Source organism: Salmo salar, chromosome 27 (genome assembly GCF_965601325.2).
Source record: "Salmo salar chromosome 27, fSalSal1, whole genome shotgun sequence".
Classification (NCBI taxonomy): Eukaryota; Metazoa; Chordata; class Actinopteri; order Salmoniformes; family Salmonidae; genus Salmo; species Salmo salar.
In genome coordinates this window covers 42,895,001-42,916,290 of record NC_138317.1, presented here as the reverse complement: position 1 = coordinate 42,916,290, position 21,290 = coordinate 42,895,001, and the positions used below count along the sequence as shown (strand labels likewise).

The 21,290-nt window shown below is 45.9% G+C and overlaps 2 protein-coding genes across 4 annotated transcripts in view; one reads left to right on the top strand and one right to left on the bottom strand.

Annotated features, from left to right (window-relative positions):
- Positions 1–21,290, bottom strand: part of fam49al (family with sequence similarity 49 member A, like) — a 106,887-nt gene that overhangs the window by 46,937 nt on the left and 38,660 nt on the right. For 2 of the 3 annotated variants that reach the window (XM_045709503.2, XM_045709501.2), the window contains exon 2: positions 6,383–6,473. The gene's annotated coding sequence lies outside the window, so the exon portion shown is untranslated. Of the gene's footprint in view, positions 1–4,734; positions 6,091–6,382; positions 6,474–21,290 lie in introns of those variants that run through there. The other variant, XM_045709502.2, reaches the window with a different exon arrangement.
- Positions 6,640–21,290, top strand: part of LOC145864417 (uncharacterized) — a 78,014-nt gene continuing 63,363 nt past the window's right edge. Inside the window, exons 1-3 of the mRNA XM_082970276.1 lie at positions 6,640–6,658; positions 6,863–7,969; positions 8,676–8,730. Coding sequence (XP_082826402.1) covers positions 6,640–6,658; positions 6,863–7,969; positions 8,676–8,730 — 1,181 coding nt within the window. The remainder of the gene's footprint in view (positions 6,659–6,862; positions 7,970–8,675; positions 8,731–21,290) is intronic.

The following is a 21,290-nucleotide window of genomic DNA, read 5'->3' as shown; positions in this document are numbered from 1 at the left end:
TGTAAATTACATCGCCGAAGTCAAGAATCGGTAGGATAGTCAGTTTTACGAGGGTATGTTTGGCAGCATGAGTGAAGGAGGCTTTGTTGTGAAAAAGGAAGCCGATTCTAGATTTAACTTTGGATTGGAGATGCTTATTAATGTGAGTCTGGAAGGAGAGTTTACAGTCTAGCCAGACACCTTGGTATTTTTAGTTGTCCACATATTCTAAGTCAGAACTGTCCAGAGTAGTGATGCTAGTCAGGTGGGCGGGTGCGGGCAGCGATCGGTTTAAGAGCATGCATTTCGTTTTAGTAGCATTTAAGATCAGTTGGAGGCCATGTAAGGAGTGTTGTATGGCGTTGAAGTTCGGTTGGAGATTTGTTAACACAATGTCTAAAGAAGGGCAAAAAGTATACAGAATGGTGTTGTCTGCGTAGAGGTGGATCAGAGAATCACCAGCAGCAAGAGCGACATCATTGATATATACAGAGAAAAGAGTCGGCCCAAGAATTGAACCCTGTGGCACCCCCATAGAGACTGCCAGGGGTCCGGACAACAGGCCCTCCGATTTGACACACTGAACTCTATCTGAGAAGTAGTTAGTGAACCAGGCGAGGCAGTCATTGGAGAAACCAGGGCTGTTGAGTCTGCCGATAAGAATACTGTGATTGACAGAGTCGAAAGCCTTGGCCAGGTCAATGAAGACAGCTGCACAGTACTGTCTTTTATTGATGGCGGTTATGATATCATTTAGGACCTTAAACATGGCTGAGGTGTACCCATGACCAGCTCGGAAACCAGATTGCATACCGGAGAAGGTACTGTGGGATTCGAAATGGTCGGTGATCTGTTTGTTCACTTGGCTTTCGAAGACTGTAGAAAGGCAGGGCAGGATGGATATAGGTCTGTAACAGTTTGGGTCAAGAGTGTCTCCCCCTTTGAAGAGGGGGATGACCGTGGCCGCTTTCCAATCTTTTGTAATCTCAGAAGATACGAAAGAGAGGTTGACGAGACTAGTAATAGGGATTGTGACAATGGCGGCGGATCATTTTAGGAAGAGAGGGTCCAGATTGTCTAGCCCGGCTGATTTGTAGGGATCCAGATTCTGCAGCTCTTTCAGGACATCAGCTGTCTGGATTTGGGTGAAAGAGAAGCGGGGGAGGGGTGGCGTGGGCCAGTTTCTGCGGGGGGTGCAGAGCTGTTGGCCGGGGTTGGGGTAGCCAGGTGGAAAGCATGGCCAGCCGTAGAGAAATGCTTGTTGAAATTCTCGATTATCATGGATTTATCGGTGGTGACAGTGTTTCCTAGCCTCAGTGCAGTGGGCAGTTGGGAGGAGGTGCTCTTATTCTCCATGTACTTTACAGTGTCCCATAACTTTTTGGAATTAGTGCTGCAGGATGCAAATTTCAGTTTGAAAAAGCTTGCCTTAGCTTTCCTAACTGACTGTGTGTTGGTTCCTGACTTACCTGAAAAGTTGCATATCGTGGGGACTATTCGATGCTAATGCAGTCCACCACAGGATGTTTTTGTGCTGGTCGAGGGCAGTCAAGTCTGGAGTGAACCAAGGGCTATATCTGTTCTTAGTTCAAAATGTTTTCAAATCAAATTCAAATTTATTTTTATATAGCCCTTCGTACATCAGCTGATATTCTCAAAGTGCTGTACAGAAACCCAGCCTAAAACCCCAAACAGCAAGCAAAGCATGTGAAAGAAGCACGGTGGCTAGGAAAAACTCCCTAGGAAAAACTCCCTAGAAAGGCCAAAAACCTAGGAAGAAACCTAGAGAGGAACCAGGCTATGAGGGGTGGCCAGTCCTCTTCTGGCTGTGCAGGGTGGATATTATAACAGAACATGGTCAAGAAAGGGGCATGCTTATTTAAGATGGTGAGGAAATTACTTTTAAGGAACGACCAGGCATCCTCGACTGACGGGATGAGGTCAATATCCTTCCAGGATACCCGGGCCAGGTCGATTAGAAAGGCCTGCTTGCAGAAGTGTTTTAGGGAGCGTTTGACAGTGATGAGGGGTGGTCGTTTGACCGCGGACCCATAGCGGATGCAGGCAATGAGGTAGTGATCGCTGAAATACTGGTTGAAAACAGCAGAGGTGTATTTAGAGGGCAAGTTGGTCAGGATGATATTTATGAGGGTGCCCATGTTTATGGATTTAGGGTTGTACCTGGTAGGTTCCTTGATAATTCGTGTGAGATTGAGGGCATCCAGCTTAGATTGTAGGACTGCCGGGGTGTTAAGCATATCCAAATTTAGGTCACCCAGCAGTACGAACTCTGACGATAGATGGGGGGGCAATCAATTCACATATTGTGTCCAGGGCACAGCTGGTTGCTGAGGGGGGGTCTATAACAAGCGGCAACAGTGAGGGACTTATTTCTGGAGAGATGGATCTTTAAAGTAGAAGCTTGAACTGTTTGTTCATAGACCTGGATAGTATGACAGAACTCTGCAGTAAATTGCAATTCTGCCCCCCTTTAGCAGTTCTGCCTTGAAAAGAAAATGTTGTAATTGGGGATGGAAATGTCAGCATTCTTCGTGGCCTTCCTAAGCCACGATTCAGACACAGCAAGGACATCAGGGTTGGCGGAGTGTGCTAAAGCAGTGATTGAAAAAAACTTAGGGAGGAGGCTTCTGATGTTAATATGCATGAACCCAAGGCTTTTACAGTTGCAGGTGTCAACAAATGAGAGCGCTTGGGGACACGCAGAGCCTGGGTTAACCTCTACATCAGCAGAGGAACAGAGGAGGAGGAGGAGGATGAGGGTACGGCTAAAGGGTTGGGGTGTAGGGTTTCAGCATAGCCTGAAGGAAGGGAAATGGCAGTTCCTCTCGCTGCTCCGTAGGCCAGCAAAATGTTGTTGTAGGGGATGTGTGCTTCGACTTGAAGCCAGTGGAGTGTGAGGAGGAGCAAGGTGACTTGGGAGAGAAGGAAGATGTGGAGTCTAGCGTCATCATCAGTACAGACAGCTTTCAGTTTATGAAGTTGATTTTAAAGGGCCACTAAGTAGTAGAAGGCATTAGTATTAAACTGCTCTGTATTCACTGATACAGGCTCCTATGTGTTCATCCTACCAATGGATTGGACCTAAGGGGTGGCAGGTATCCTAATGGGTTAGAGCGTTAGGCCAGTAAACTGAAAGATTGCTGAATCGAATCCCCTGAGTTCTGCCCCTGAGCAACCCAGTTAACCCAATGTTCCCCATGCGTTGAAGACGGGGATGTCGATTTTGGCAACCCCCCCCCCCCCCCCCCCGCACACACCTCTCTGATTCAGAGGGGTTTGGGGTTAAATGCGGAAGACACATTTCAGTTGAAGACATTCAGTTTCCTAATTTGATTCTTGATCTAAGAGAATCTGGAATTTAAGATATAAGTTAACAGTCCATTTCACTGGGAGGGTCATTTATAGCTAGCAGGTTATGAGAGGTTATCTCTGTCTCTCTCTGTCTCTCTGTCTCTCTGTCTCTGTCTCTCTGTCTCTCTGTCTCTGTCTCTCTGTCTCTCTCTGTCTCTCTCTCTGTCTCTCTCTCTGTCCCTTTCTCTCTGTCCCTTTCTCTCTGTCCCTTTCTCTCTCTCTTTCTGTCCCTTTCTCTCTATCTCTCTCTGTCTCTCTCTATCTCTCTCTCTGTCTCTCTCTATCTATCTCTCTCTCTCTCTCTCTCTCTCTCTCTCTTTCTGTCCCTTTCTCTCTCTCTCTCTCTCTCTCTCTCTCTCTCTGTCCCTTTATCTCTCTCTCTCTGTCTCTCTCTCTCTCTCTCTCTCTCTTTGTCTCTCTCTATCTCTCTCTCTCTCTCTCTCTCTCTCTGTCTCTCTGTCTCTCTCTGTCTCTCTCTATCTCTCTCTCTCTCTCTCTCTCTCTCTCTCTCTCTCTCTCTCTCTCTCTCTGTCCCTTTCTCTCTCTCTCTCTCTCTCTCTCTCTCTCTCTGTCCCTTTCTCTCTCTCTCTCTCTCTCTCTCTCTCTCTCTCTCTCTCCCTGTCTGTCTCCTTCTCTCTCTCTCTTTCTCTCTCTCTCTCCGTCTTTCTCTTTCTCTCGCTCTCTCTCTCTGTCTTTCTCTTTCTCTCCCCCTCTCTGTCTCTCTCTCTCCTCTGTCTCTCTCTCTGCTCCTTATCATTAAAAGATGCTGTGCATGAATTCATAATTCCTGCGTTGCCAAGGTGATCCAAAAGACAATGCCAGCGTCCCAAAATGCACCCCATTCCCTTTAAAGTGAGTTAGATATAGTGCACTACTTTAAACTGTGTCTGAGTTAGACAAACCAAGGTTTTAACTGAGCTGACATCAGTAGAACGCTGGGCATTATTTCATACCACAAATATTGGTAATGTGTAGAACACACCTATACATCCACCCAACTTGACACAACTGTGGGAAGCATTAGAGTCAACATGGGCCAGCATCCCTGTGGAACGCTTTCGAACACCTTGTAGAGTCCATGACCCGACGAATTGACGCTGTTCTGATGGGTGCAACGCAATATTAGGAAGGTGTTCTTAATGGTTTGTGGACTCAGTGTAGAATGAAGGTGGATGCATACATATGCTAACACACACACACACACACACACACACACACACACACACACACACACACACACACACACACACACACACACACACACACACACACACACACACACACACACACACACACAGTTTAAAGGAAATTAATTATTTCGTAATCATTAGCCTACCCAAGACTGGCCTGTAGGGGGCACGCTACTGCACTAGGTTCTCTTACCTTCACACCAGTCAAATGTTGCTATCTTCTCTCTGTCTGTATGTCACCTCCCTCTTTCCTCTCCTCTTCCTCTCTTCCCTCCTTCCTTCTATTCTCTGCCGTGGTCTGTTATTCCGTATCCTAGTAAATTGGTTAATCAATCTGTCCCAGTACCTCATGCTATCTCACTGAGGTCCCAGTGGCTGTCTCTGCCTCTGGCTCTGTCTCTGTCTCTCCCTTAGAGACTCTGCTACTGAGAACACTACTGTCTCTCCCTTAGAGACTCTGCTACTGAGAACACTACTGTCTCTCCCTTAGAGACTCTGCTACTGAGAACACTACTGTAGCTACTAGCTAGCTCTACACATCTCTCTCTCGCTCTCTTTCTCACGCTTCTCTTTTTCTCTCCATATTCTCTCTGGTGTTTTATCTGAAGGGGGAGGAGGCACAATGATACCCTCTCTTCCTCTCCCCACACAGCATCTCTCTCACCAGCTTCCTCGCTCTGTCTCTTACCAGAATATACCTCTCTCTCTCTCTCCCTCTCTCTCTCTCCCTCTCTCTGTCTCTCTACTCTCTCTGTCTCTCTACTCTCTCTGTCTCTGTCTCTGTCTCTGTCTCTCTCTTTCTTTCTTTCTTTCTTTCTTTCTTTCTTTCTTTCTTTCTTTCTTTCTTTCTTTCTTTCTTTCTTTCTTTCTTTCTTTCTTTCTTTCTTTCTTTCAATTCAAGGGGCTCTATTGTCATGGGAAACATATGTGTACATTTGCCAAATCAAGTGAAATAAACAAACAAAAGAACAACATGAACAAAAAAAAGTACAGTAAACATTACACTCATAAAGGACGTTTCTAATGTTATATTATCAGCTATGTACAGTGTTTTTAACAAATCTCTCTCTCTGTCAGTCAGATGATGTTACTGTGGGTTCCTCTAAAATACCCGCAGCGGCTCTAACGCGTTCTCCTCACTTCTCTTTTCAAAATGCAACAGAACTGTCTCGTCTGGCCAAGTCCCAAATAGAGCCCTTATACCCTTTTATAGTGCACTACCTTTGACCAGGGCCCATAGGGTGTCCCATAGAACTATGTTAAAAAGCAGTGCACTAGACAGGGAACAGTGTGCTATTTGAGGGACACACGCTGCTGCTGTGCCGAGGCCAGGTACATCCTGCAGTCTGACTCCTGCATTTCAGCACAACAAACCTAACTGCTTGTTTTAGGATTTATGATCCAACTGCTTGTTTTAGAGAGTAGAACTATTAGCTGTATCTCCATATCTAAGCATAGTGGGAAGCGGTGGTCTGTTAAGTTACTGTACAGTACAGGAAGCTTCCACTGCACTCTCGCTCACACCTCTTTCTCTCCCCACTTCTCTCTCCCCTCTCCCCCCACTCTCTCCTCCCTTTCTCTCTCTCTCTCTCTCTCTCTCTCTCCCCTCTCTCCCCACTTCTCTCTCCCCTCTCCCCCCACTCTCTCCTCCCTCTCCCTTTTTCTCTCTCTCCTCCCCCTCCACATCTCTGTTCCTCACCTCTATCTCATTCATCCTCTCTCTCTCTCTCTCTCTCTCGCTCTACCTCTTTCTACCCATATGCAAGTTCTCTGTGGTATCTTGGTCTCAGCTGTGGTTATCTCTCTCCTCCCCCCTCCTTTCTTTTCTCACTCGTTCTTACCGTTTCTTGTGTTTGTCCTTATAGAGCTCTTCACTGCATCAACCAGGGCCTCTCAGCTCAACACCCACACGACAGCATCAACTTCCACCACCTAGAGAGAGAGAGAGAGAGAGAGAGAGAGGGAGGGGGAGGATGAGAGGGAGGGGCGGGGAGAGGGAGAGGTTGGTTAGCATAAAGTACAGTAGTTTGTGTCTGCATAACGTGAGGTTAAGTGCAGGTTAGGCTGATAATGTGAGGTTATTATTATTATTATTATTATGCAGGTTAATCTGGAAAGTGTGAAAGAGAACCTATTGAAGGTTGAACTTTGTATGGGATGTCTGTGAATACATCGACAGGGAAGTAGTAGGGATAATAATACAGGAAGTAGTAGTGATAATACAGGAAGTAGTAGAGATAAAAATACAGAAAGTAGTAGTGATAATAATACAGGAAGTAGTAGTGATAATAATACAGGAAGTAGTAGAGATAAAAATACAGGAAGTAGTAGTGATAATAATACAGGAAGTAGTAGTGATAATAATACAGGAAGTAGTAGTAATAATAATACAGGAAGTAGTAGTAATAATAATACAGGAAGTAGTAGAGATAATAATACAGGAAGTAGTAGAGATAATAATACAGGAAGTAGTAGTGATAATAATACAGGAAGTAGTAGTGATAATAATACAGGAAGTAGTAGTGATAATAATACAGGAAGTAGTAGAGATAATAATACAGGAAGTAGTAGTGATAATAATACAGGAAGTAGTAGTGATAATAATACAGGAAGTAGTAGTGATAATAATACAGGAAGTAGTAGAGATAATAATAGAGGAAGTAGTAGTGATAATAATACAGGAAGTAGTAGCGATAATAATACAGGAAGTAGTAGCGATAATAATACAGGAAGTAGTAGTAATAATAATACAGGAAGTAGTAGCGATAATAATACAGGAAGTAGTAGTAATAATAATACAGGAAGTAGTAGTAATAATAATACAGGAAGTAGTAGTAATAATAATACAGGAAGTAGTAGTAATAATAATACAGGAAGTAGTAGAGATAATAATACAGGAAGTAGTAGTGATAATAATACAGGAAGTAGTAGTGATAATAATACAGGAAGTAGTAGTGATAATAATACAGGAAGTAGTAGTGATAATAATACAGGAAATAGTAGTAATAATAATACAGGAAGTAGTAGTGATAATAATACAGGAAGTAATAGTGATAATAATACAGGAAGTAGTAGAGATAATAATACAGGAAGTAGTAGAGATAATAATACAGGAAGTAGTAGTGATAATAATACAGGAAGTAGTAGTGATAATAATACAGGAAGTAGTAGTGATAATAATACTGGAAGTAGTAGTGATAATAATACAGGAAGTAGTAGAGATAATAATACAGGAAGTAGTAGTGATAATAATACAGGAAGTAGTAGTAATAATACTACAGGAAGTAGTAGTAATAATAAAACAGGAAGTAGTCGAGATAATAATACAGGAAGTAGTAGTGATAATAATACAGGAAGTAGTAGTAATAATAATACAGGAAGTAGTAGTGATAATAATACAGGAAGTAGTAGTGATAATAATACAGGAAGTAGTAGAGATAATAATACAGGAAGTAGTAGTGATAATAATACAGGAAGTAGTAGTGATAATAATACAGGAAGTAGTAGAGATAATAATACAGGAAGTAGTAGTAATAATAATACAGCAAGTAGTAGCGTAGCATTTATTGGTAGCTTGAAGTCATGGATGGAATTGTATAGCGTTGTTAATATACTGTAAATGCATTCAGCTGCACTCAAATCCAGGAGACATTCAACCTCCACTACATCCATTTCCCACTCTTCACTTCCCCTAGCTTACATGACAGGGACGATCCCTTTCAAGGGTTGGAGTGAACAAGCACAGAGGCGAGGAAACATCTTCTCAGTTTGGACATCAGCCAAATCCTTTATTTTCACACTATAGTAACAGGAGCCTGTCATATCTGTCTCAGCTCAGTGGTTATAGCTCACGACCTCACACTACACACTAAACCCTCTAATCTAGTGTCTACTGTAACTATTGACACTATCCATGGTGGCGTTGCATCATACCAAAGAGAGAGATGGAGAGATTGGGAAAGAGACCACGAGGAAGACAGCTAGAGAAAAGATTAAAAAAAGAGATGGAGAGAAAGAGAATGGCTTTGATAAACTGTTGCCAAGGAAACAAGCTAGGCAACGGCGAGGCAGAGAACTTTCTGAGCTATCGATAAGCCTAGCGACAACAAAACGCTAACCTCCTTTCTCTCCCAGATGGACAGACAGAGAGGAAAGAGGTTGAAAAAGAGGAACAAAGGAAGGAAGGAGAGTGAGACAGAGAAGGAGATGGAGAAGGAGACAGAGAAGGAGACAGAGAAGGAGACAGAGGAAGATGAAAGGTGTGTGTTTAAAGGCGAAAGGTCTTCACAGTAAAAAAAAAACTGGGTTAACCTTCACATAGAGAGAGGTGCACCCTGGGATATCATTAATTCCCCAGCGGGTTGCCATCAGTGTGTGTATGAATGTGACATTGTAGACTAGAAATATAAAAACACATCTTCTGAGTGCCAAACGTCTCCCTCCCTCTCTCTATTACTCTCTCTGTCTCCTCCCTCTCTCTATTACTCTCTCTGTCTCTCCCACTCTCTATTACTCTCTCTGTCTCTCCCACTCTCTATTACTCTCTCTGTCTCTCCCTCTCTCTATTACTCTCTCTGTCTCTCCCACTCTCTATTACTCTCTCTGTCTCTCCCACTCTCTATTACTCTCTCTGTCTCCTCCCACTCTCTATTACTCTCTCTGTCTCTCCCTCTCTCTATTACTCTCTCTGTCTCTCCCTCTCTCTATTACTCTCTCTGTCTCTCCCCACTCTCTATTACTCTCTCTGTCTCTCCCTCTCTCTATTACTCTCTCTGTCTCCTCCCACTCTCTATTACTCTCTCTGTCTCTCCCACTCTCTATTACTCTCTCTGTCTCCTCCCACTCTCTATTACTCTCTCTGTCTCTCCCTCTCTCTATTACTCTCTCTGTCTCTCCCTCTCTCTATTACTCTCTCTGTCTCTCCCTCTCTCTATTACTCTCTCTGTCTCTCCCCACTCTCTATTACTCTCTCTGTCTCTCCCTCTCTCTATTACTCTCTCTGTCTCCTCCCTCTCTCTATCACCCTCTCTGTGTCTCTGTATCCTCCCTCTCTCTATCACCCTCTCTGTCTCTCTGTCTCTCCCCACTCTCTATTACTCTCTCTGTGTCTCTGTCTCACTCTCTATTACTCTCTCTGTCTCTGTCTCACTCTCTATTACTCTCTCTGTCTCTCCCACTCTCTATTACTCTCTCTGTCTCTCCCTCTCTCTATTACTCTCTCTGTCTCCTCCCACTCTCTATTACTCTCTCTGTCTCTCCCTCTCTCTATTACTCTCTCTGTCTCTCCCTCTCTCTATTACTCTCTCTGTCTCCTCCCACTCTCTATTACTCTCTCTGTCTCTCCCTCTCTCTATTACTCTCTCTATTACTCTCTCTGTCTCTCCCTCTCTCTATTACTCTCTCTGTCTCTCCCACTCTCTATTACTCTCTCTGTCTCCTCCCACTCTCTATTACTCTCTCTGTCTCTCCCTCTCTCTATTACTCTCTCTGTCTCTCCCACTCTCTATTACTCTCTCTGTCTCTCCCTCTCTCTATTACTCTCTCTGTCTCTCCCACTCTCTATTACTCTCTCTGTCTCTCCCACTCTCTATTACTCTCTCTGTCTCTCCCTCTCTCTATTACTCTCTCTGTCTCTCCCTCTCTCTATTACTCTCTCTGTCTCTCCCTCTCTCTATTACTCTCTCTGTCTCTCCCTCTCTCTATTACTCTCTCTGTCTCTCCCTCTCTCTATTACTCTCTCTGTCTCTCCCTCTCTCTATTACTCTCTCTGTCTCTCCCACTCTCTATTACTCTCTCTGTCTCTCCCACTCTCTATTACTCTCTCTGTCTCTCCCACTCTCTATTACTCTCTCTGTCTCTCCCTCTCTCTATTACTCTCTCTGTCTCTCCCCTCTCTCTATTACTCTCTCTGTCTCTCCCCTCTCTCTATTACTCTCTCTGTCTCTCCCTCTCTCTATTACTCTCTCTGTCTCTCCCCTCTCTCTATTACTCTCTCTGTCTCTCCCCTCTCTCTATTACTCTCTCTGTCTCTCCCTCTCTCTATTACTCTCTCTGTCTCTCCCCTCTCTCTATTACTCTCTCTGTCTCTCCCTCTCTCTATTACTCTCTCTGTCTCTCCCCTCTCTCTATTACTCTCTCTGTCTCTCCCTCTCTCTATTACTCTCTCTGTCTCTCCCCTCTCTCTATTACTCTCTCTGTCTCTCCCCTCTCTCTATTACTCTCTCTGTCTCTCCCTCTCTCTATTACTCTCTCTGTCTCTCCCTCTCTCTATTACTCTCTCTGTCTCTCCCTCTCTCTATTACTCTCTCTGTCTCTCCCTCTCTCTATTACTCTCTCTGTGTCTCCCCACTCTCTATTACTCTCTCTGTCTCTCCCACTCTCTATTACTCTCTCTGTCTCTCCCTCTCTCTATTACTCTCTCTGTCTCTCCCTCTCTCTATTACTCTCTCTGTCTCCTCCCTCTCTCTATTACTCTCTCTGTCTCTCCCTCTCTCTATTACTCTCTCTGTCTCCTCCCACTCTCTATTACTCTCTCTGTCTCTCCCCACTCTCTATTACTCTCTCTGTCTCTCCCACTCTCTATTACTCTCTCTGTCTCTCCCACTCTCTATTACTCTCTCTGTCTCTCCCACTCTCTATTACTCTCTCTGTCTCTCCCCACTCTCTATTACTCTCTCTGTCTCTCCCTCTCTCTATTACTCTCTCTGTCTCTCCCACTCTCTATTACTCTCTCTGTATCCTCCCACTCTCTATTACTCTCTCTGTCTCTCCCCACTCTCTATTACTCTCTCTGTCTCCTCCCTCTCTCTATTACTCTCTCTGTCTCCTCCCTCTCTCTATTACTCTCTCTGTCTCTCCCACTCTCTATTACTCTCTCTGTCTCTCCCACTCTCTCTCTCTCTCTGTGTCTTTCTCTCCCTCTCACTCTCTATCTCCCCCCCATCTCTCTCTCTCTGTGTCTTTCTCTCCCTCTCACTTTCTAAACTCCCCCTGCTGTCTCTCTCTCATCTCTCTCTCTCCCTCTCATCTAGTTAAAGTAAAGAAGGGAAAACAAATAAACATAAATATGAAGTGTATTTACCATTTTTATTTTATTTGTTTAATTTATTTCACCTTAACCAGGTAGTCCAGTTGAGAACAAGTTCTCATTTACAACTGCGATCTGGCCAAGATAAAGCAAAGCAGTGCGACAAAAAAACCCAACACAGAGTTACACATAAACAAAAGTACAGTCAATAACACAATAGAAAAATCTATGTACAGTGTGTGTAAATGTAGAATAGTAGGGAGGTAGGCAATAAATAGGCTATAGAGGCTAAATAATTACAATTTAGCATTACCACTGAAGTGATAGATGTGCAGATGATGATGTGCAAATAGAGATACTGGGGTGCAAAAGAGCAAGAGGGTAAGTAATAAGATGGGAATGAGGTAGTTGGATGGGCTATTTACAGATGGGCTGTGTACTTGTACAGTGATCGGTAAGCTGCTCTGACAGCTGATGCTTAAATTATGGGATTTGTTCTTCACTGGTTGAACTTTTCACTGGTTGAACTTTTTCATTCTGCTGTGATGGCACACTGTGGTATTTCACCCACTAGATATGGGAGTTTATCAAAATTGGTTAGTCTTTAATAGTTGATTCTAAGATTTGTATTTGATCATGTATATGTTTTTGCTGTTTGTTCTTTGTTATAGAGACAAAAAGATTGGAGAAGTGGTTTATCCACACATCTCCATTTTGGATAGATAACTCTTTGTGTTGTTGTTTGTTTTGTGTTTTCCAATTTTCCTCAGAAGTTGGTTAGATTCTATGGATTCTTCAATCACATTGAGCTGATTTCTGACGTGCTGTTCCTTCTTTTTCCGTAGTGTATTTCTGTATTGTTTTAGTGATTCACCATAGTGAAGGCGTAGACTCAGGTTTTCTGGGTCTCTATGTTTTTGGTTGGACAAGTTTCTCAACTTCTTTCTTAGATTTTTTGCATTCTTCATCAAACCATTTGTCATTGTTGTTAATTTTCTTCGGTTTTCTATTTGAGATTTTCAGATTTGATAGCTAAGCTGAGAAGTCAAATATACTGTTTAGATTTTCTACTGCCAAGTTTACACCTTCACTATTACAGTGGAACGTTTAGTCCAGGAAGTTGTCTAGAAGGGATTGAATTTGTTCTTGCCTAATTGTTTTTTGGTAGGTTTCCACACTACTTTCCTTCCATCTATAGCATTTCTTAATGTTACTCAGTTCCTTTGGCTTTGATGCATCATGATTGAGTATTGCTGTGTTCAAGTAGACTGTGATTTTGCTGTGGTCTGATAGGGGTGTCAGTGGGCTGACTGTGAACGCTCTGAGAGACTCTGGGTTGAGGTCAGTGATAAAGTAGTCTACAGTACTACTGCCAAGAGATGAGCTATAGGTGTACCTACCATAGGAGTCCCCTCAAAACCTACCATTGACTATGTACATACCCAGCGTCCGACAGAGCTGTAGGAGTTGTGACCCGTTTTTGTCGGTTATGTTGTCGTAGTTGTGCCTAGGGGGGCATATGGGGGAGGGAATGCTGTCACTTCCAGGCAGGTGTTTGTCCCCCTGTGTGCTGAGGGTGTCAGGTTCTTGTCCAGTTCTGGCATTCAGGTCACCACAGACTAGTACATGTCCCTGGGCCTGGAAATGATTGATTTCCCCCTCCAGGATGGAGAAGCTGTCTTCATTAAAGTATGGGGATTCTAGTGGGGGGATATAGGTAGCACAGAGGAGGACATTTTTCTCTGTTAAGATCATTTCCTTTTGAATTTCTAGACAAATGTAAAATGTTCCTGTTTTGATTAATTTAACTTCTCTAGGGCCAGTGGGACGATTTCGTCCCACCTACGTAACAGCCAGTGGAATCCCGTGGCGCGTTATTCAAATACCTTAGAAATGCTATTACTTCAATTTCTCAAACATATGACTATTTTACACCATTTTAAAGACAAGACTCTCGTTAATCTAACCACACTGTCCGATTTCACAAAGGCTTTACAATGAAAGCAAAACATTAGATTATGTCAGCAGAGTACCCAGCCAGAAATAATCAGACACCCATTTTTCAAGCTAGCATATAATGTCACATAAACCCAAACCACAGCTAAATGCAGCACTAACCTTTGATGATCTTCATCAGTTGACAATCTTAGGACATTATGTTATACAATACATGCATGTTTTGTTCAATCAAGTTCATATTTATATCAAAAACCAGCTTTTTACATTAGCATGTGACGTTCAGAACTAGCATACCCCCCGCAAACTTCCGGTGAATTTACTAAATTACTCACGATAAACGTTCACAAAAAACATAACAATTCTTTTAAGAATTATAGATACAGAACTCCTCTATGCACTCGCTATGTCCGTTTTTAAAATAGCTTTTCGGTGAAAGCACATTTTGCAATATTCTAAGTAGATAGCCCGGCATCACAGGGCTAGCTATTTAGACACCCAACAAGTTTAGCCCTCACCAAAGTCAGATTTACTATAAGAAAAATGTTATTACCTTTGCTGTTCTTCGTCAGAATGCACTCCCAGGACTTCTACTTCAATAACAAATGTTGGTTTGGTTCAAAATAATCCATAGTTATATCCAAATAGCGGCGTTTTGTTCGTGCGTTCAAGACACTATCCGAATGGTAAAGAAGCGTTTCGTGACAAAGAATGTCTAAATATTCCATTACCGTACTTCGAAGCATGTCAACCGCTGTTTAAAATCAATTTTTATGCCATTTTTCTCGTAAAAAAGCGATAATATTCCGACCGGGAAAGCGTGTTTACGTTCAAAGAGAGAGAAAATAAAAACATGGGATCCCCTCGTGCATGAGCCTCAGTCTCATTGTCCTCTGATAGACCACTTACCCAAGGTGCTAAAGTTTTTCATCCAGCGGCTGGAATTACATCATTCAGCCTTTTCCCGGGTTCTGAGAGCCTATGGGAGCCGTAGGAAGTGTCACGTTACAGCAAAGATCCTAAGTTTTCAATAAACAGAGCCAAGAAGCCCAAGGAATGGTCAGAGAGGGCACTTCCTGTACAGAATCTTCTCAGGTTTTTGCCTGCCATATGAGTTCTGTTATACTCACAGACACCATTCAAACAGTTTTAGAAACTTTAGGGTGTTTTCTATCCAAAGCCAATAATTATATGCATATTCTAGTTACTGGGCAGGAGTAGTAACCAGATTAAATCGGGTACGTTTTTTATCCGGCCGTGCAAATACTGCCCCCTATCCCCAACAGGTTTTAATGGAGTGAGTTAGATCTGCTCTATACCAAATTAACATACCCCCTGAGTCTCTTCCCTGTTTCACACCTGGTAGTTTGGTGGATGAAACTACCAGCTCTCTGTAACCTAGAGGGCAACCAGTGGGTCCATCTCCTCTATACCACCTGGTAGTGTGGTGGATGAAACTACCAGCTCTCTGTAACCTAGAGGGCAACCAGTGGGTCCGTCTCCTCTGTACCAGGTTTCTTGTCGGAGGATATTCCAGGATGAGATAGTGAAGGCTTTGTGTTCCATAAAGTGTCCAATGTTGTTGGTCGTGTGGTTTGGCCTCAGGCCAGTAAGTGTGAGCAAAGCCTCCTGAGCAACTGGTATTGGCTTGGACTAGTGTAAGAGTGAGGATTGGGACTGTTTGCCCGCTCACGACCTGGTCGTATATGTGACTTCCATGTTGAGGCCCTCTTTGTGGGGGTGGGGTGCATGGGGTGGGCAGGAGGGGCATAGGTCTGATCTGAGGGGGCCTAAATGGGGTGTGGGCATGGTTGACTTGGGGGGGTGTTGATTGGTTGGGGTGGGGGTGTGTATGTGGCTGGTGGTGTTGTGGTCTGGATGTAGGTCCTCTCAGCATGGGTCCTCTATGTGTAGGTCCAGGGGGGGTTCCCACAGGTCTGGGAGAGTGTCTAGCTGGTCTGGGCGGGGTGTAAGTTGGAGTGGAGGGCCAGGAAAACATTTGGTTTTGAGGTACAGTCACGGGAAATACTTACGTTTACATGCTGTATGGTAGCAGGGTGGAAGTATTTTCGTGGTAGCAGGGTGGAGATAACCACTTGTGCATTTGGGAAAAGTAGAAGAAGCTTTTTCAATCACTCCCTTCAGTGCTGTGGCCACCCTTTCCTGCTGTGTTCTCAGGTGGTTTGTGCCTGTGTGTATTATTATGTGGCTGGGCGAACCTAGTAGGTCCTCAGACAGAAGGTGTTTGGGAAAACATTTTTTTTGTTGTGTGTGTGGGGGGGGGGGGGGGGGGGGGGGGTTGTAAGGGTGGCTGACCGGGGAGGGGGGGGGGGGAGTGGTGCTCAGAGGGGGTGAGTTTTAGAATTGTTCCACAGTTGTTTGCTTCCACACTAAATCAACTTTGGGGAAGGGACATTTATTGCCTAGCTTTTAGATAAACACTGAAACTCTATGTTTGTATAGCTATGGATATAATACTACTACTATAATACTACTATAATACTACTATACTTCTACTAGGACTAGAGGGTTATTTTCTTGGTAGTGAAACTCTATGTTTGTATAGCTATGGATATCATACTACTACTACTATAATACTACTACTATAATACTACTATACTACTACTATACTTCTACTAGGACTAGAGGGTTATTTACTTGGTAGTGAAACTCTATGTTTGTATAGCTATGGATATCATACTACTACTACTATAATACTACTACTATAATACTACTATACTACTACTATACTTCTACTAGGACTAGAGGGTTATTTCCTTGGTAGTGAAACTCTATGTTTGTATAGCTATGGATATCATACTACTACTACTATAATACTACTACTATAATACTACTATAATACTACTACTATACTTCTACTAGGACTAGAGGGTTATTTCCTTGGTAGTGAAACTCTATGTTTGTATAGCTATGGATGCGGGGTTTTGGTCTCAGGAGTAGAAGGTAATGACTTAGTCAGTGACATCACTAAGGCGGGTCTTGGGTTTAATAAAACAACTTGAGACCTTTTGTTTGATGCAGAACTTCCTGGGAAAACATGCGTGCTATCTTCCTGATTGTCAACTTCTGTCTGCAATTGCATTAATAAAGGTTTTGAATTATTTAATTAAAGATATTGTCATAATGCTAATTTCACCAATGAGCCAATAATGATTGACAAGGACGAAAGGAACGAACCCTAACAGCTGTTCTGCTGGCTTCTCTGCGGGGGGGGGGGGGGGGGGGGGCATCTCTCTAGTGGGTTATTCACTGTCACACTCCATCCCCCTCACCCTCTCCTCCATCCCCCTCACCCTCTCTTCCATCCCCCCTCACCCTCTCCTCCATCCCCCTCACCCTCTCCTCCATCCCCCCTCACCCTCTCCTCCATCCCCCCTCACCCTCTCCTCCATCCCCCCTCACCGTCTCCTCCATCCCCTCTCACCCTCTCCTCCAGCAGTCTGATCCTCTCCTCCATCCCCTCTCACCCTCTCCTCCAGCAGTCTGACCCTCTCCTCCATCCCCTCTCACCCTCTCCTCCAGCAGTCTGACCCTCTCCTCCATCGCCCTCACCCTCTCCTCCATCCCCCCTCACCCTCTCACCCTCTCCTCCATCCCCCTCACCCTCTCCTCCAGCAGTTTGATCCTCTCCTCCATCCCCTCACCCTCTCCTCCATCCCCCCTCACCCTCTCCTCCATCCCCCCTCACCCTCTCCTCCATCCCCCTCTCCCTCTCCTCCATCCCCCCTCACCCTCTCCTCCATCCCCCTCTCCCTCTCCTCCATCCCCCTCACCCTCTCCTCCATCCCCCCTCACCCTCTCCTCCATCCCCCCTCACCCTCTCCTCCATCCCCCTCACCCTCTCCTCCATCCCCCTCACCCTCTCCTCCATCCCCCTCACCCTCTCCTCCATCCCCCTCACCCTCTCCTCCATCCCCCCTCACCCTCTCCTCCATCCCCCTCACCCTCTCCTCCATCCCCCTCACCCTCTCCTCCATCCCCCCTCACCCTCTCCTCCATCCCCTTCACCCTCTCCTCCATCCCCCTCACCCTCTCCTCCATCCCCCTCACCCTCTCCTCCATCCCCCCTCACCCTCTCCTCCATCCCCCTCTCCCTCTCCTCCATCCCCCCTCACCCTCTCCTCCATCCCCCTCTCCCTCTCCTCCATCCCCCTCACCCTCTCCTCCATCCCCCCTCACCCTCTCCTCCATCCCCCCTCACCCTCTCCTCCATCCCCCTCACCCTCTCCTCCATCCCCCTCACCCTCTCCTCCATCCCCCTCACCCTCTCCTCCATCCCCCTCACCCTCTCCTCCATCCCCCCTCACCCTCTCCTCCATCCCCCTCACCCTCTCCTCCATCCCCCCTCACCCTCTCCTCCATCCCCCCTCACCCTCTCCTCCATCCCCCTCACCCTCTCCTCCATCCCCCTCACCCTCTCCTCCATCCCCCCTCACCCTCTCCTCCATCCCCTTCACCCTCTCCTCCATCCCCCTCACCCTCTCCTCCATCCCCCTCACCCTCTCCTCCATCCCCCTCACCCTCTCCTCCATCCCCTTCACCCTCTCCTCCATCCCCCTCACCCTCTCCTCCATCCCCCTCACCCTCTCCTCCATCCCCCCTCAAACTCTCCTCCAGCAGTCTGATCCTCTCCTCTAGTGTTCTGTTCTTCTCCTGCTCTTGCTTTTTATATTGTTGAAGTTGTCTCACGACAGTCCAGAGTGCAGATATGTCTCTCTCCACCTCCAGCTCTCCAGGTCTGGTTAAGGGGGGGTTGTTGTGCTGGACTGTTGTCTGGGTCTGGTTAAGGGGGTGTTGTTGTGCTGGACTGTTGTCTGGGTCTGGTTAAGGGGGTGTTGTTGTGCTGGACTGTTGTCTGGGTCTGGTTAAGGGGGTGTTGTTGTGCTGGACTGTTGTCTGGGTCTGGTTAAGGGGGTGTTGTTGTGCTGGACTGTTGTCTGGGTCTGGTTAAGGGGGTGTTGTTGTGCTGGACTGTTGTCTGGGTCTGGTTAAGGGGGGTTGTTGTGCTGGACTGTTGTCTGGGTCTGGTTAATGGGGTGTTGTTGTGCTGGACTGTTGTCTGGGTCTGGTTAATGGGGTGTTGTTGTGCTGGACTGTTGTCTGGGTCTGGTTAATGGGGTGTTGTTGTGCTGGACTGTTGTCTGGGTCTGGTTAAGGGGGTGTTGTTGTGCTGGACTGTTGTCTGGGTCTGGTTAAGGGTGTGTTGTTGTGCTGGACTGTTGTCTGGGTCTGGTTAAGGGGGTGTTGTTGTGCTGGACTGTTGTCTGGGTCTGGTTAAGGGGGTGTTGTTGTGCTGGCCTGTTGTCTGGGTCTGGTTAAGGGGTGTTGTTGTGCTGGACTGTTGTCTGGGTCTGGTTAAGGGGGTGTTGTTGTGTTGTCTGGGTCTGGTTAAGGGGGTGTTGTTGTGCTGGACTGTTGTCTGGGTCTGGTTAAGGGGGTGTTGTTGTGCAGGACTGTTGTCTGGGTCTGGTTAAGGGTGTGTTGTTGTGCTGGACTGTTGTCTGGGTCTGGTTAAGGGGTGTTGTTGTGCTGGACTGTTGTCTGGGTCTGGTTGAGGGGTGTTGTTGTGCAGGACTGTTGTCTGGGTCTGGTTAATGGGGTGTTGTTGTGCTGGACTGTTGTCTGGGTCTGTGCGACTGGAATGTAATCACCTGCTGTTCCAGCTCCACCTGCCTTACCTCCAGCTGGGTGAATGTATCCTTTATTTCAATGAGAGAGTATTACTCTGTGCTGGGAGGTTGACTTTCTGCTTGGGGTTGCTCGTCTGTGGGGTTATATAATGAAGAGGTCTGGGGGTTGCTCGTCTGTGGGGTTATATAATGAAGAGGTCTGGGGGTTGCTGGTCTGTGGGGTTATATAATGAAGAGGTCTGGGGGTTGCTCGTCTGTGGGGTTATATAATGAAGAGGTCTGGGGGTTGCTCGTCTGTGGGGTTATATAATGAAGAGGTCTGGTCTGACCTGCTCGGGGTGGGGGTATCTCTCTCAAGGGAGCTTCTCCTGCTGGGCTAATTCTTCGATTAGTTGAAAGTCCAGCTGAAACTGTTTGGGGTTGCCCTGTACCATTACTGTTCCAGACTTATAGAGATTTATATTAGCTGACTCAGAGTCCTCGTTGTCTAATATCCTGAGTTTCCACCCCTCGTTAACACCCCCTCTCTTAACAGAGGGGTAGTGTGCTAATATAGCACTGTGCCATGCCAGGGGATGGTCTGGTTAATATAACACTGTGCCATGCCAGGGGATGGTCTGGTTAATATAGCACTGTGCCAGGGGATGGTCTGGTTAATATAGCACTGTGCCATGCCAGGGGATGGTCTGGTTAATATAACACTGTGCCATGCCAGGGGATGGTCTGGTTAATATAGCACTGTGCCAGGGGATGGTCTGGTTAATATAGCACTGTGTCATGCCAGGGGATGGTCTGGTTAATATAGCACTGTGCCATGCCAGGGGATGGTCTGGTTAATATAGCACTGTGCCATGCCAGGGGATGGTCTGGTTAATATAGCACTGTGCCATGCCAGGGGATGGTCTGGTTAATATAGCACTGTGCCAGGGGATGGTCTGGTTAATATAGCACTGTGTCATGCCAGGGGATGGTCTGGTTAATATAGCACTGTGCCATGCCAGGGGATGGTCTGGTTAATATAGCACTGTGCCATGCCAGGGGATGGTCTGGTTAATATAGCACTGTGCCATGCCAGGGGATGGTCTGGTTAATATAGCACTGTGCCAGGGGATGGTCTGGTTAATATAGCACTGTGCCATGCCAGGGGATGGTCTGGTTAATATAGCACTGTGCCATGCCAGGGGATGGTCTGGTTAATATAGCACTGTGCCATGCCAGGGGATGGTCTGGTTAATATAGCACTGTGCCATGCCAGGAGATGGTCTGGTTAATATAGCACTGTGCCATGCCAGGGGATGGTCTGGTTAATATAGCACTGTGCCATGCCAGGGGATGGTCTGGTTAATATAGCACTGTGCCATGCCAGGGGATGGTCTGGTTAATATAGCACTGTGCCATGCCAGGGGATGGTCTGGTTAATATAGCACTGTGCCATGCCAGGGGATGGTCTGGTTAATATAGCACTGTGCCATGCCAGGGGATGGTCTGGTTAATATAGCACTGTGCCATGCCAGGGGATGGTCTGGTTAATATAGCACTGTGCCATGCCAGGGGATGGTCTGGTTAATATAGCACTGTGCCATGCCAGGAGATGGTCCGGTTAATATAGCACTGTGCCATGCCAGGGGATGGTCTGGTTAATATAGCACTGTGCCATGCCAGGGGATGGTCTGGTTAATATAGCACTGTGCCATGCCAGGGAATGGTCTGGTTAATATAGCACTGTGCCATGCCAGGGGATGGTCTGGTTAATATAGCACTGTGCCAGGGGATGGTCTGGTTAATATAGCACTGTGCCATGCCAGGGGATGGTCTGGTTAATATAGCACTGTGCCATGCCAGGGGATGGTCTGGTTAATATAGCACTGTGTCATGCCAGGGGATGGTCTGGTTAATATAGCACTGTGCCAGGGGATGGTCTGGTTAATATAGCACTGTGCCATGCCAGGGGATGGTCTGGTTAATATAACACTGTACCAGGGGATGGTCTGGTTAATATAGCACTGTGCCATGCCAGGGGATGGTCTGGTTAATATAGCACTGTACCAGGGGATGGTCCGGTTAATATAGCACTGTGCCATGCCAGGGGATGGTCTGGTTAATATAGCACTGTGC